At 42.6% G+C, this 13,164-nt stretch overlaps 1 protein-coding gene across 1 annotated transcript in view; it reads left to right on the top strand.

Moving 5' to 3' along the window:
- SPPL2A (signal peptide peptidase like 2A) overlaps positions 1 to 13,164 on the top strand; it is a 31,848-nt gene that overhangs the window by 4,606 nt on the left and 14,078 nt on the right. The window contains exons 2-8 of the mRNA XM_056865882.1: positions 1,889 to 2,008; positions 3,418 to 3,600; positions 6,456 to 6,545; positions 7,586 to 7,719; positions 7,846 to 7,997; positions 10,210 to 10,306; positions 12,943 to 13,044. Coding sequence (XP_056721860.1) covers positions 1,889 to 2,008; positions 3,418 to 3,600; positions 6,456 to 6,545; positions 7,586 to 7,719; positions 7,846 to 7,997; positions 10,210 to 10,306; positions 12,943 to 13,044 — 878 coding nt within the window. The remainder of the gene's footprint in view (positions 1 to 1,888; positions 2,009 to 3,417; positions 3,601 to 6,455; positions 6,546 to 7,585; positions 7,720 to 7,845; positions 7,998 to 10,209; positions 10,307 to 12,942; positions 13,045 to 13,164) is intronic.

The following is a 13,164-nucleotide window of genomic DNA, read 5'->3' on the forward strand; positions in this document are numbered from 1 at the left end:
CCTTCCCTGGAAGTTTTTAAGAAGAGGTTAGATGGCCATCTGTCAGCAGTGCTGATTCTATGACCTTAGGCAGTTCATGAGAGGGAGGACATCTTGGCCATGTTCTGGGCATGGAGTAGAGGTCTCTGGGTGTGTGTGGGGAGGTAGTTGTGAATTTCCTGAATTTTGCAGGGGGTTGGATTAGATGGCCCTGGTGGTCCCTTCCAACTCTGTGATTCTATGAATATGAAATGTATTCAGAAATTTCAGACAATTTTTTAAATGCCTCCAAATGGTGTGCCCAGTTGGGTCGTAACTGCTGAGTAATTTCCTGACTGGGCAAATTTATTTTTAATGTTTCAGGAATGAGGATATTTTAAAATCGCTTCTGGAGCCTGTATCTGCTTTTACAGTTCTTAAATAGTTTTGTCCTCGATGCAAATCTGGAAAGGCTCTCTGGTTAAGTAGGCTGTATCCCTAAATGATGCATAACTCCAGAATAGCACTCTTGCTGAACTTCATTTAAATGTTTGTCCCTTATTTTCCTGGTCCTCTTCATAACACATTTCCCCATATATGGGCTTCTTCCTCCCAGAACTATGGACTTGGTTTGTTAATTTGTTTTTGTTGTGCCTAGAAAACACTATCCAGATATTGTCGAAGGCTTTCATGGTCAGAGTTGTAGGTTATCCGGGCTGTGTGACCGTGGTCTTGGTATTTTCTTTCCTGACGTTTCGCCAGCAGCTGTGGCCAGCATGCTCAGAGGAGTAGCACTGAAGGATAGACACTGTCCTTCAGTGTTACTCCTCTGAAGATGCCGGCCACAGCTGCTGGCGAAACGTCAGGAGAGAAAATACCAAGACCACGGTCACACAGCCCGGATAACTTACAAGAACTATCCAGATAGGTCAGATCAAAGATAGCGCACTGGAGATCAGGACTTATTTTAACAGCTTACTATTTAATGGTACCAAGTTTTAAACAGTACAAGCTGGGATCAAATCTCTACAGTCCAAACACAGAGTCAGACTGCAAAAAGAAATCATCATCGCTGTTCTCTAAGCATCAAGTTTTATACATTTTCTGACAATGGATACTTTTCTGAATCACCTCATGCTGTCATTTCTTGGCTACTGAAATCAACAAGCATTTCTACAAAGCAGAGTCTTTTGCTGGGACACAAAGGTCTTTGTAATAGAGATAACGCGCTAGCAAAGCAATGTTACAGATTAAATAATGTTTTGTGCTTATGCAGACTGAGTGAAATGAAAGCAAGAGGAGACAGAGAGGAAGGGGGGGTTGATTCTTGACATGCATTCATCTACATGGTGTCACGTCTAAAAGGAAGATTCCTGCACCTGCTTATGTACGCAGGCAATTAATAGTGCCACAGGTAAAATACCTTTATTGTGGGCACTTCATTTTTTTCTTAAAAGGCACTGAACTCTTGTGTGATTTGTGTGTGTATAGGTCTGCCATTCAATGAATGCTAGGTTCTTATGCTTATTTTGAAGTACAACCAATATTTATTTTTTTTGGTAATATTTAATTGTTTAATACATTTGAATGGTGTTTTATAGGGAAATCCTAAGTAGAGGTACACCCTTCTAAGTCCGTTGACGCCAGTGGGCTTAGAAACATGTAACACTGTTAGGATTTCACTGTTAGTCTTGGTAAGAATTAGTATTAGACATTTTGGATCTTTGGGGATTCTGAATTCTGCGTCTTTTAAAACCGTTGATACTGTTTTGTTTTAATTCTGCCTCGTGCCATGGGATTAATGTGTTTATGACGTGGAATAGTGGGATTTGGTTGGTTTTACCTTCTCTTTTTCATCAATATAAACCGCACTATTCATCCATAGTCTAAACAATGTTTAATGTTAAAAATTTCTTTTTTTCTATTTTAGATAAGTGCCCAAGAGGGAATTCTTCATGCTTTTAGTAATGACAATCCTCTGTTAAAAAAGGAGTTCTGCATAATGTATAATCCTTTTTGGACCTCTCTTCCCCAGTCCTTAAGTAGTGCGGTAAGTAATTATGTTTCTTTCGATCTTATTTATCACATTTTTATCCTGGAGCAAATGGTGAAGCAAATTATCCTTACCCTTCCTTGAAGCTAATGGTGACATACTTCGTTCTTCCCTTGTTCGTTTTATCCTCACAACAACTCTGTGGCCATTTATGCAGGGGTATTTAGCTCCCAATCCCTGCTGGAGTGCTTCAAAGCTTCCTTTGCATTATTTATTATTTTACCAACCTTTAGAAGTCACTTCGCTCCTGCCTCGTTTTCCCCCACAGTTCTAGGATGCTGTTTAATAGTGAATTTAAATTCTGCTTCGAGGCAAGAGCAAGGCAAATCCCCACCATTTCCATGCATAGTCCTAACTTTGGGTTTCTCTCCCCACACCCACATCCATTCTGGCTTCCCCCTCCCACATGTCTGTCCCTCCCATCCAACCACTTCCCTCAAAGCGAAGCACAAAAGAAGCCTTCATGAAATATGTAGGAAGACACCAACCGGATAGAGGCTGGAAGGCAGCTCCTGGCAGAGAGCTGTTGAAGAAAGGAGGGGAGGAATACCCAGCTTTGCAAAAGCACATGCACAGACAGGGAGCAGTCTCCTGAAGAGCTGACCTGCCCCCTCCAAGTAAAGTGCAACAAGACTGCGTTTTCAGGGGGAGGGACTCAGGAGTTCCGTGATTCACTGGGGATGCATAATTAATCACAAGGTACTCCTGGAATTTTTTTGGGGGGGGAGCCCTCATGCATATGGTATTTGAGAATTTGGATCAGAAAACTGTGCAGCAAACCAAACACAGACTTCAGCATAAATGACCTTTGAATAAGGTGAGGCCAAGATCGAGTGAGTATCCAAGGTCACTCAGTAAGCTTCCATGGAAGACTCCCGAGTCCTAGATGGATACTGGAATGACTGTACAACACTACATTTTTTTAGGATTCAAGTTAATTTCATTTGAAAAGATGTGTCAAAACTCACAGTGCTCATGGCATTCTTCTCTGTTTAAGTTCTCCCTGAAGTTTGGTGTTTTGTATCATTGGAAATCTTCACTGGAGTCGCTCTTATAATGTCAGGATCTGGAGTTTATCTGAAGATTTATTTCTGAAATGCATGCAATAAAAGAAATAAAAATAAATAAAGTACATTTTATCCTCACAACGACTTTGCGAGGTAGGTGAGGCTGAGAGATAATGACGTCGTCGCCCAGTAAGTGTGTCACGGTGAGCTGAAATCTGGACTCAGGTCTCCCCAGTACTGGTCTCCCCACAACATTGGCTTCACTTTGCAGAGTAAAGATCTTCAGTTCGCACATTTCCAGAACATAATAAAATGTCTAAAATAAATGTTTGAATGATATTGCAGAATAATTCTGCATTTCTAGATTTTAATATTAGAGATTTTTTAAAATCTTTTTAGACGCCTACAAAATTGATGGACTTGACCTCCACATTGCTCTGCAATGCTTCTGAAGTTCCACCTCAGACCATGAAGGACAAGGCGGTTGTAGTGATGAGGGGAAACTGCTCGTTTTTGGAGAAGGCATGGATCGCTCAAAACCAGGATGCTAAAATACTGCTGGTTGCCAGCAAAACCGGTCTAGTAAGTTATAATATGTGTGGTTGTCTTTGGATGAGGGGAAAAAAGTCTAAACTGCAATTAGTATTTTTATATAATCCTTGTGATTTTCAGTAAGGGTTTTTTCCCCCCTAGGTCAGAAATGGCCAGCTAGCATTCAACGGGCTAGCAATTTTTTTCTGACACCCCCCCCCGATAGCCCCACCCAGTCTAAAAACTGTCTTCACAGTTCTTCTTGTAGGTTAAAGTAAAATCTCAGGCCATAGGAAAGAGAGATATTGTATGCTTGACTAAAACAGGAATCCATTGGCATCTTAGAGGCTAATAAAATAATGCATCTGATGAAGAGAGCTCTGACTCAGGAAAGCTTACACTGGAGTAAATTTTGTGAGTCTTTAAAGCACCACTGGACTCCTGTTTTATTCTGCTGCCACAGACTAGAAAAGATTCTGAAGTGTAAGGATGTAAGGCCGCCAAGATTAGGTTAATTCATGCCATCGTATTCACTATTACTATGTATGGGTGTGAAAGGTGGACAATGCAGAAAGCTGACAGGAAGAAAGTAGACTCCTTTGAAATGTGGGGTTGGAGGAGAGTGTTACCGATACCATGAACTGCCAAAAAAAAACAAATCAGTGGGTTATAGATCAAATAAAGCCTGAACTGACCCTAGAAGCTAAAATGACTAAACTGAGGCTATCGTATTTTGGTCACATTATGAGAAGGCAGTCATGCTAGGAAAAGTTGAGGGCAGCAGGAAAAGAGGAAGACCCAACAAGAGATGGATTGACTCAATAAAGGAAGCTACAGACCTCAATTTGCAAGACCTGAGCAAGGCTGTCAAAGATAGGACATTTTGGAGGACATTGATTCATAGGGTCGCCATGAGTCGAAAGCGACTTGACTGCACTTAACACACACATACAAACCACAGACTATCTGGAGTTACCCTTTAATGTTACATAATTCTTCTTTGAGTTTGTGTAGTGTGCGCATGCAAATTTTACCTGTTTTGTTTGCAATGCTCTTCCTGAGCCCAATTGTTGTACAACTGGGAAGCCTTTGCAACTAGGTGACACTATCTGACCCTATGTAAGGGGGTCATTTGTATGGCAGAGTACTCGTTGGGCCGCTGAACAAATGGCCGCAGAAGAGAACGGACCCTGAGAACACAGAATCTTTGTTGTAGATTTTGGTTTTTGTGGGGCAGTAAACGCCTATCTCAACTTCATTTCTGGTTCCTTCAGCTTCACTCAAGATTTCACTAACAGTGAAGGATGTTGGATATTCCCAGTACTCAAACCGTAATCTTTCCTTCCTGGAAAAATGAGATTCTTCTCTAATGTAAAGTGTACATCATCTGTAGAGTAAGGATGCATCTGATTCCATCTATAAAATGAAACTGCAGGCTTGAGCAGCCTCAGTTTGCCTTGGGGCCATGCAGGGAAGAAAGAGGAGATCTGATCCTTCAGTCCCCATAAGTGAAACCAGCTCTCCCACTCTGTTATCATTTGAAAGGCAAAAATACATACCCTTTAAAATGCTAGTAACAAGGCAGGGAACCCTGTGTCTGGAGACTGAAGGGTTAAACCTCCCATAACCTCCCCACACAGCCCTGATGCAAACAGGCTGCATAAAACTGCTGTTATCTATTTGGGACTATAGGCAGCGTCCTTCTCTCCATTTGAAATGGCCATTGACAGCAAATGGAAGAGAGCTGAGGAATATCCTGCCCTGAGGGTAAAAAGAGTTCTCCCTTAGGCCATTAAAAAATTGGCACATAGAATCATAGAGTTGGAAGGAACCACCAGGGTCATCAAGTCCAACCCCCTGCACAATGCAGGAAATTCACAACTACCCCTTATACCCCCAGTGACCAGAAGATGGCCAAGATGCCCTCCCTCTCATGAACTGTCTAAGTTCACAGAATCAGCATTGCTGACAGATGGCCATCTAGCCTCTGCTTAAAAACCTCCAGGGAAGGAGCACTCATCACCTCCTGAGGAAGCCTATTCCACTGAGGAACCGCTCTGACTGTTGGAAAATTCTTCCTAATGTCTAGACGGAAACTCTTTTGATTTAATTTCAACTCGCAAATAAGAACCAAAGTTAGACTGTCATCGCGGAACGTTGTCCTTTCCCACCCTTGATTATAAGATTTTCCATTTTATTTACAGTTTGTAACCATAGCTCGTCTAGGTTCATTGAATGACAGACCAGCTACCATATTTTTCGCTCCATAGGACGCACCTTTCCATAAGACGCACCTAGTTTTTAGAGGAGGAAAACAAGAAAAAATCTTGTTTTCCTCCTCTGTGCGGCCCCGCCTGCCTCCCAGCTGGCCGTTGGGGCGGGGAACGCCGGCTCACACTGTCCCGACGCACACGCGCCCAGCCGGTATTCGCTCCATAAGACTCATGGACATTTCCCCTCACTTTTGAGGAGGAAAAAAGTGCGTCTTATGGAGCGAAAAATACGTTATTTTATAGAGGACTAAACCCTGAAGCTGTATGTTGTTTTTTTTTGCTGTTGTTAATTTTATTGAATAAATATTAGAAAAAAAGAATCAAAGTTAGCATTTAGATTGCCTGATAGCCATCAGACACAGGCTCATATTGATGTGTGCCTGAGATCAGTGTGTAATATGCACATTTCATATATTCAGATATATAGATAAAAATAAAATTGCCTGGTCCGGGGCGCTAAACCACCTTGTGGATTTTTTCAGTCAAAGTACTGGGGAGAGGTACTTGAAGCAATGGTTAGCTTGTACCCGCACATAGCTTGGGCTCGAGGGAAATATTTTGCCTTCGACTTCAGGTAGCAAGTTCAGTAGCTGGTCCAATTATGCAGATTTACCGGGAAGTTTCTTTTTCCAGAATGCTCCTGGAGGCGACAGGACCGTGTATAAAAATCTCAGCATTCCAATTGTCCTTGTTTCTTACATGGATGTTCTTGACATTAATGCGGTAAGTAGTGTTTAAAATTACTTGCTTTTATGACTAAAATATTAATTTGTGTAAAAAACGTGATTATGGTTTATTAATAAGGAGCCTCTCTCAACTTTGCCCCTCCAGTTTTTCCCCTCTCCAATATTTTATCAGGTTAAAGGCAGCTAGATACATATGCTCCTTGCCTTTTTTCCTTGTTTCTGTGGTTTTGTGGAACAATCTTTTGACATTTTCTGAACATATCCTCTAAGGGTGTTCCTTCAGCTGTATTTACAGCTGTATTATCGGGTTCAATTTAGTAACTCGTTTTCCTGCATTCTGGTCTTTTCCATGAAGTTATAAACCTAGTGCATGAAATAACTTCCCCTAACATACACACAAAATGTATATATCACTTTAACCGAGATTTTACAATGTTTAAGTGCCAACTTCTTGACTGTGTGGTTTGAACTCCATCATGGGTTTTAAAGGTTCTAAAATGAGTTGCTATGGCTGTTGAATGGGTTAAGAGCAGTCATTGAATAATGCACTAATAGATTTGTAAAATGGTAGCAATAAAATAAATAGTGATTTTCTGTTCTATTATAGAACAGACAAGTTAGAGAGATTTAACACTAACCAATAATCTATGATAGACTAGGAAAGTAGGTGATGGGAAAGACCCTTTCCTGAGACCCTGGAGAGCCATGGAGAGGGGCTGTGGCTCAGTCTCTGCTTGGCATGCAGAAGATCCCAGGTTCAATCCCCGGCATCTCCAGTTAAAGGAACTAGGGAAGTAGGTGATGTGAATAGACCTCTGCCTGAGACCCTGGATAGCCGCTGCCAGTCTGAGTAGACAGTACTGACTTTGATGGACCAAGGTCTGATTCAGTATGAGGCAGCTGCATGTGTTCATGTGCTTTGTTTTCCTAAATCTATTGTCCGCCAGGTTCAGTGTAGCCCTGCACAGTATTCAGATGTGGACGGTGGGAGTTTTCTGTTGTTTGACCTTAAGTTTCTAAATGTCAGCCTGTCAGCTGTCAATTTCCTCCCCAACTGATAACATTTATCATTTCCAGAATCTTGGAAATAATGTTAACGTGACGTTATATTCACCACCTTTGCCAAAGTTTGACTTCAGTATGGTGGTCATATTTCTAATCGCTGTGCTCACCGTGGCCGTGGGAGGCTTTTGGAGTGGAATGGACGAGCTGTAAGTCATTTCGAACACTTCTTCAAGAAAATACACATTTTTTTTTCTAATTAAAAATACTGAACTACTCCTTCTTCCTATGTTGCATAATTCGAATGGTGCTGCTTTTTCTGCTTATCCTCACAGAGAGCAACTGAAGGCCGCCGAGTGCTCCGAAAACAGGGAAGTTTCAAGGACGTCTTCAGAAACTATAATTTTAAGCCCTGTTAAAGTTCTCGTGTTCGTTGCCCTCTCTTGCATCATGTTAGTCTTGCTGTACTTTTTCTACATGGTCCTAGGTAAGGAGGTGTTTGAATTCACCAGGTTTTACTTTTTCAGTTTAAGTGTGCTTTTCCTAGGCCTGATTTCCACAGAGGAAGTAAACCAGTGGCTTTGCTACTTGTACTTAGGCCAGTTGTTCCCCATAGAAAGTGCTTCTCTCCACATGAACACACAAAGCTGCCTTATGCTGAGTCAGCCCATTGATCCATCAAGGTCAGTTCTTCAGTACAGTCTGCTCAGACAGGCAGTGGCTGTCCAGGGTCTCAGGAAGAAGAAGAGTTGGTTTTTATATGCCGACTCTCTCTACCACTTAAGGGAGACTCAAACTGGCCCACAATCACCTTCCCTTCCCCTCCCCACGACAGACACCCTGAGAGAGTGGGGAAGGAGTGGGGAAACAAATCCGGTTCACCGGATTAGCCTCCGCCGCTGATGTGGAGGAGTGGGGAATCAAACCCGGTTCCCCAGATCAGAGTCCACTGCTCCAAACCACCGCTCTTAACCACGACACCACGCTGGTGGCCTTTCCCGTCGCCTACAAATTTGCAGATGCCAGAAATAGAACCTTGGGCCTTCTGCATGCAAAGCAGATGTCCTGTCATTAAGTTGCAGTTCCTCCACACATAAAACATCTGGCAAGAAGGATCTCTGGGCAGTTCAGGTACAGGCTTCACTTGTGCTGCTGTTTGGAGAAGTTATTTATCTCCCTCTGCTTGTTACATTCTTGCTTAGCCAGATATGGAAGCAATTTAAGCTTCCATGCAATTGTCTGCTCTCTTGGAAGACAAGCAAGGATTTCTCCGTCGCTCTGAGTTTTGGGCGAGGTTAAAAAAAGAGCAGCGGAAGCCTCGGCCTGGTGCTGCTTCTCGCTTACCAGCTCAGGTGAGAGGAGCCTTGCCCCTCTCTGGAGCTCTCAGCATAGGCCAGAGGAGTTATCTCATTTGAGCTGATGTCTGGAGAAGAGATGGCAAAGCAAGAACACCCTTCCTTATCTTCTCTGAACCACAGTGCAAAAGAGATAAGACTGTGCCTCGGAAGAAAGAAGGGGTTTTAATCTAATTTGCACTAACATTTGGATAAAATACAGGAGGGGGAAGGGAAATCTGCTGTTTCTTACCATCCCTGTACCCCAGCACATACAAGAGAAGTTCCTGCCCCGTGTAAAATATCTGAGGACTTGGGGGAAGAAGAAGAGTTGGTTTTTATATGCCGACTTTCTCTACCACTCAAGGGAGAATCAAACAGGCTTACGATCGCCTTCCCTTCCCCTCCCCACAACAGACACCCTGTGAGGTAGGTGGAACTGAGAGAGCTCTAAGACAGCTGTGACTAGCCCGATGTCACCCAGCTGGCTTCATGTGTAGGAGTGGGGAAACAAGTCCAGTTCACCAGATTAGCCTCCACCGCTCATTGGAAGGAGTGGGGAATCAAACCCGGTTCTTCAGATCAGTCCACTGCTCCAAACCACCGCTGTTAACCATTACACCAGGGGGCTGGTTGTGAGCACAAAGAGAGGCCAGTTAGCAAGCCAAGCTAGTATTTGTAGACACGTCCCTGAGGTTGAAGCTCCCCCCCCTTTTGAATAGCTAGATAAAAGTATTTGACAGACATACAGCAAAAATGTAAGCCAAAATGTAAATGCAGCAGTGGCTTCAATTATAAACATGGTCACTAGGACGTAAGCCTCGCTTACCACAGTGGAATCGGCTTCTGAGCAAACATGCATGGGATGATTGTCTTGAATAGATATGCAGTGTGTGTGTGTGTGTTGAGTGCCATCAAGTCGCTACCGACTCATGGCGACCCTATGAATCAACATCCTCCAAAATGTCCTATCTTTGACAGTCTTGCTCAGGTCTTGCAAACTGAGGGCTGTGGCTTCCTTTATTGAGTCAATCCATCTCTTGTTGGGTCTTCCTCTTTTCCTGCTGCCCTCCACTTTTCCTAGCATGGCTGTCTTTTCTAGTGACTCTTGCCTTCTCATGTGTGTGTGTGTGTAAAGTGCCTTCAAGTCGCAGCCAACTTATGGCGACCCCTTTTGGGGTTTTCATGGCAAGAGAGACTAACAGAGGTGGTTTGCCAGTGCCTTCCTCTCATAATGTGACCAAAATACGATAGCCTCAGTTTAGTCATTTGAGCTTCTAGGGTCAGTTCAGGCTTGAACTGTACAGTGACTGCGTGGTTTACGTAGCTTTCTACCCATTTATTTATTCTTGGTTTTTCCCATAGTATACGTCATTATTGCTGTTTTCTGCCTGGGATCCACGATAAGCCTCTTCATCTGTCTTGCTGTTCTAATGAGAAAAATACCTTTTGGACAATGCAGGTACTGTTTATTTCTTTATGTCATTTTTATAGTTTTATTACAAGTGGCAGTGGAACTATTTATGGTTTAAGAAATTATTGTGAGCTTTATTTTGGCTGTTCTTGCCTCCACAAATGTTTCAGTTGTACAGAAATGAGGGACTGCTTTGCCCCGCTCCATTCTCTTGTTCTTTCCACAGACTGTAGGTCACTTTGCGTTTTTTGTGTGTGGAAGATCTTTAAAGATGCGATCTACCTTTTCTCTTTTTTGTGTGTGTTACGTAGGAATTTGTATCATAATTGATCATAAATAGAACTAACCCGAGCCATCTTAAATTTTTCTTTAGAATTAAAAATATATTTAAAAATTCACACAACATAGTGGGAGTACTAATCTGTTGCAGGGGAGCATGGATATCCTAGGAACTTTGTAGAAATACAGCTTGGTTTGTGTCTTGGGGTCAGATTACCAAGTATCTGAATGACTAAAAGCTCTCCTGATGAGACCAGCTATTAAATATTTGAGAATTACTTTTGCAGAGTCTACTCTTAAATCCTTCCACAATGCAGTTTTCATCGTCACAAGAATCTTCAAATTTTAGCTCTCGATTTGCTATATGTACAAGCTAGTAATAATATAAAACAGTGGCAATCATTACTTTGGTTTGAGAACAAACCTCAGGTCCTAGTTTCTCGCAGCATACAGAGTGCTTTCCTGCTTTGAGGCTTGTATTCCCAGTCTGGCTGTCTCTTCTTCACTGAAACCTTAGGCACGTCATTAATTATAATTACAGTATTTTTTCGTCTATGAGACGCCCCCATGTATAAGACGACCCCTATTTTGTTAACCCTAAATTAAGAAAAAATGTGTGTGTGTGTTAAGTGACGTCAAGTCGCTTCCTAGTCAGGGGTCGTCTTATACACGGGGGCATCTTATAGGATGGTGGGATTACCTAGGGAGGCACTAAGAGGCAAGGGGGCAGCGGGGGGCACTAGAGGTGGCCCCCTTCAACTGCATTGTTTGCTAATTTACAATAGATCAAGCTATGGCACCATGCTGGCAAATTCGGTGGAAACTATCAGGATTCCCCCCCCCCCAGACTTTGAAGAGCTGGTACCACTGGATCAAGCTCATTAGTTCTGTAGAATAAATTTCAACTAAAAAGTTTTAATTTGATTTTTGAATAGATGTGCAATTAATTGTCCCTGCTTTTAACATTTTATTGTTGTTATTGTTATTTGAAATTTTATTGTTATCATTATTGTTATAGTTATTAGTGAGTCATGCAACCTCCTATTTTGAATAATGCTTTTTAAAGAGTAGGGGGCGCTGGGGTTGAGTTTGTGGAACCAAGGGGGCGGTGGCCCGAAACGTTTGGGACCCACTGCTCTGGATGAAGCCCACGAGTAGCTGAGCATCGTTCAGTGCAATCCTGAACAGAGTTACACCCTTCTAAATCCATTAACTCTGGAGAACTCGGAAGGGCATAACTCTGCTTAGGACTGCACTGTTTGGCAGTTTCAGAAGTACTGTGTGCTGTGCTTATGGCAAAATTTATAATGTTTGTTAAATGTATCGAGCGACAAGCAGATTTAGCAAGAGTGCCTCTATTTATGGCTCCCCCCCACTCCAAATTTATCCTTGCACCAGCAGCCTATCTTCATTACTGAGAGATAAACAAATATAGGAGGGCTTTTACCTTGGCTAGGTGCGCAGCCTTACCCTCTGCTATGTTATAGGGGAAATTTAAGAAGACACCCAGGGCGGAGAGACTCTGCCCCTGTAAATCTGGGGATTTAGAAACCACTGAACATGTTCTCCTGAACTGTAACTTTTACACAATACCTCGTTCTAAGTTTATTGAGCCCCTCATACTGAGAATGGGACCCGACAGGGAAAGAACATAAGAACAGCCCTGCTGGATCAGACCAAGGCCCATCAAGTCCAGCAGTCTGCTCACACAGTGGCCAACCAGGTGCCTCTAGGAAGCCCCCAAACAAGACGACTGCAGCAGTACCATCCTGCCTGTGTTCCACAGCACCTAAGATAATAGGCATGCTCCTCTGATCCCGGAGAGAATAGGTATGCATCATGACTAGTATCGAGAAAAGATCGAAAAGCTCCTACAAGGAGATAATCCTTCAATCACCTCTCAGGTAGCAAAAATTTGTACGGCAGCAATGAAAATTCGTTGCCATAGAGTAGTCTCTTAGTCCAAATGGCAGATGTAACTTGGATGTTATTTATTTATTTATTTATTAAAGTGATTTAAGACTCGGACTGTAAACCTTTGTCTGTAAGACTATTTTGTGTGTGTGTGAAGTGCCGTCAAGTCACAGCTGACTTATGGTGACCCCTTGTTGGGGTTTTCATGGCAAGAGACTAACGAGGTGGTTTGCCAGTGCCTTCCTCTGCACAGCAACCCTGGACTTCCTTGGTGGTCTCCCATCCAAATACTAACCAGGGCTGACCCTGCTTAGCTTTCGAGATCTGACGAGATCAGGCTAGCCTGGGCCATCCAGGTCAGGTCAAGACTATTTTAGTCCATGTATTTTGATCTATCTATCTATCTATCTATCTATCTATCTATCTATCTATCTATCTATCTATCTATCTATCTATCTATCTATCTATCTATCATGCATGTTTATTTTTAGTTTTACAGTATACAACGTAACCGCTGAAGTGAGGCTCATTTTCCTTGCTGGATTGTGCATAGCAGTCACTACAGTTTGGGTAGTGTTTCGGAAAGAAGACAGGTAGGTGATGAACCCCCAGATTCAGAACAAATGATAAATGTTAGTTGGCTGCCGTGAAAAATATCAAGAACAATATCCAGACTGTGCAAGCATAGCGACTTTCAGCCTTTTCTTTCTATT

The sequence above is a fragment of the Euleptes europaea genome, chromosome 20 (genome assembly GCF_029931775.1).
Source record: "Euleptes europaea isolate rEulEur1 chromosome 20, rEulEur1.hap1, whole genome shotgun sequence".
Taxonomy (NCBI): Eukaryota; Metazoa; Chordata; class Lepidosauria; order Squamata; family Sphaerodactylidae; genus Euleptes; species Euleptes europaea.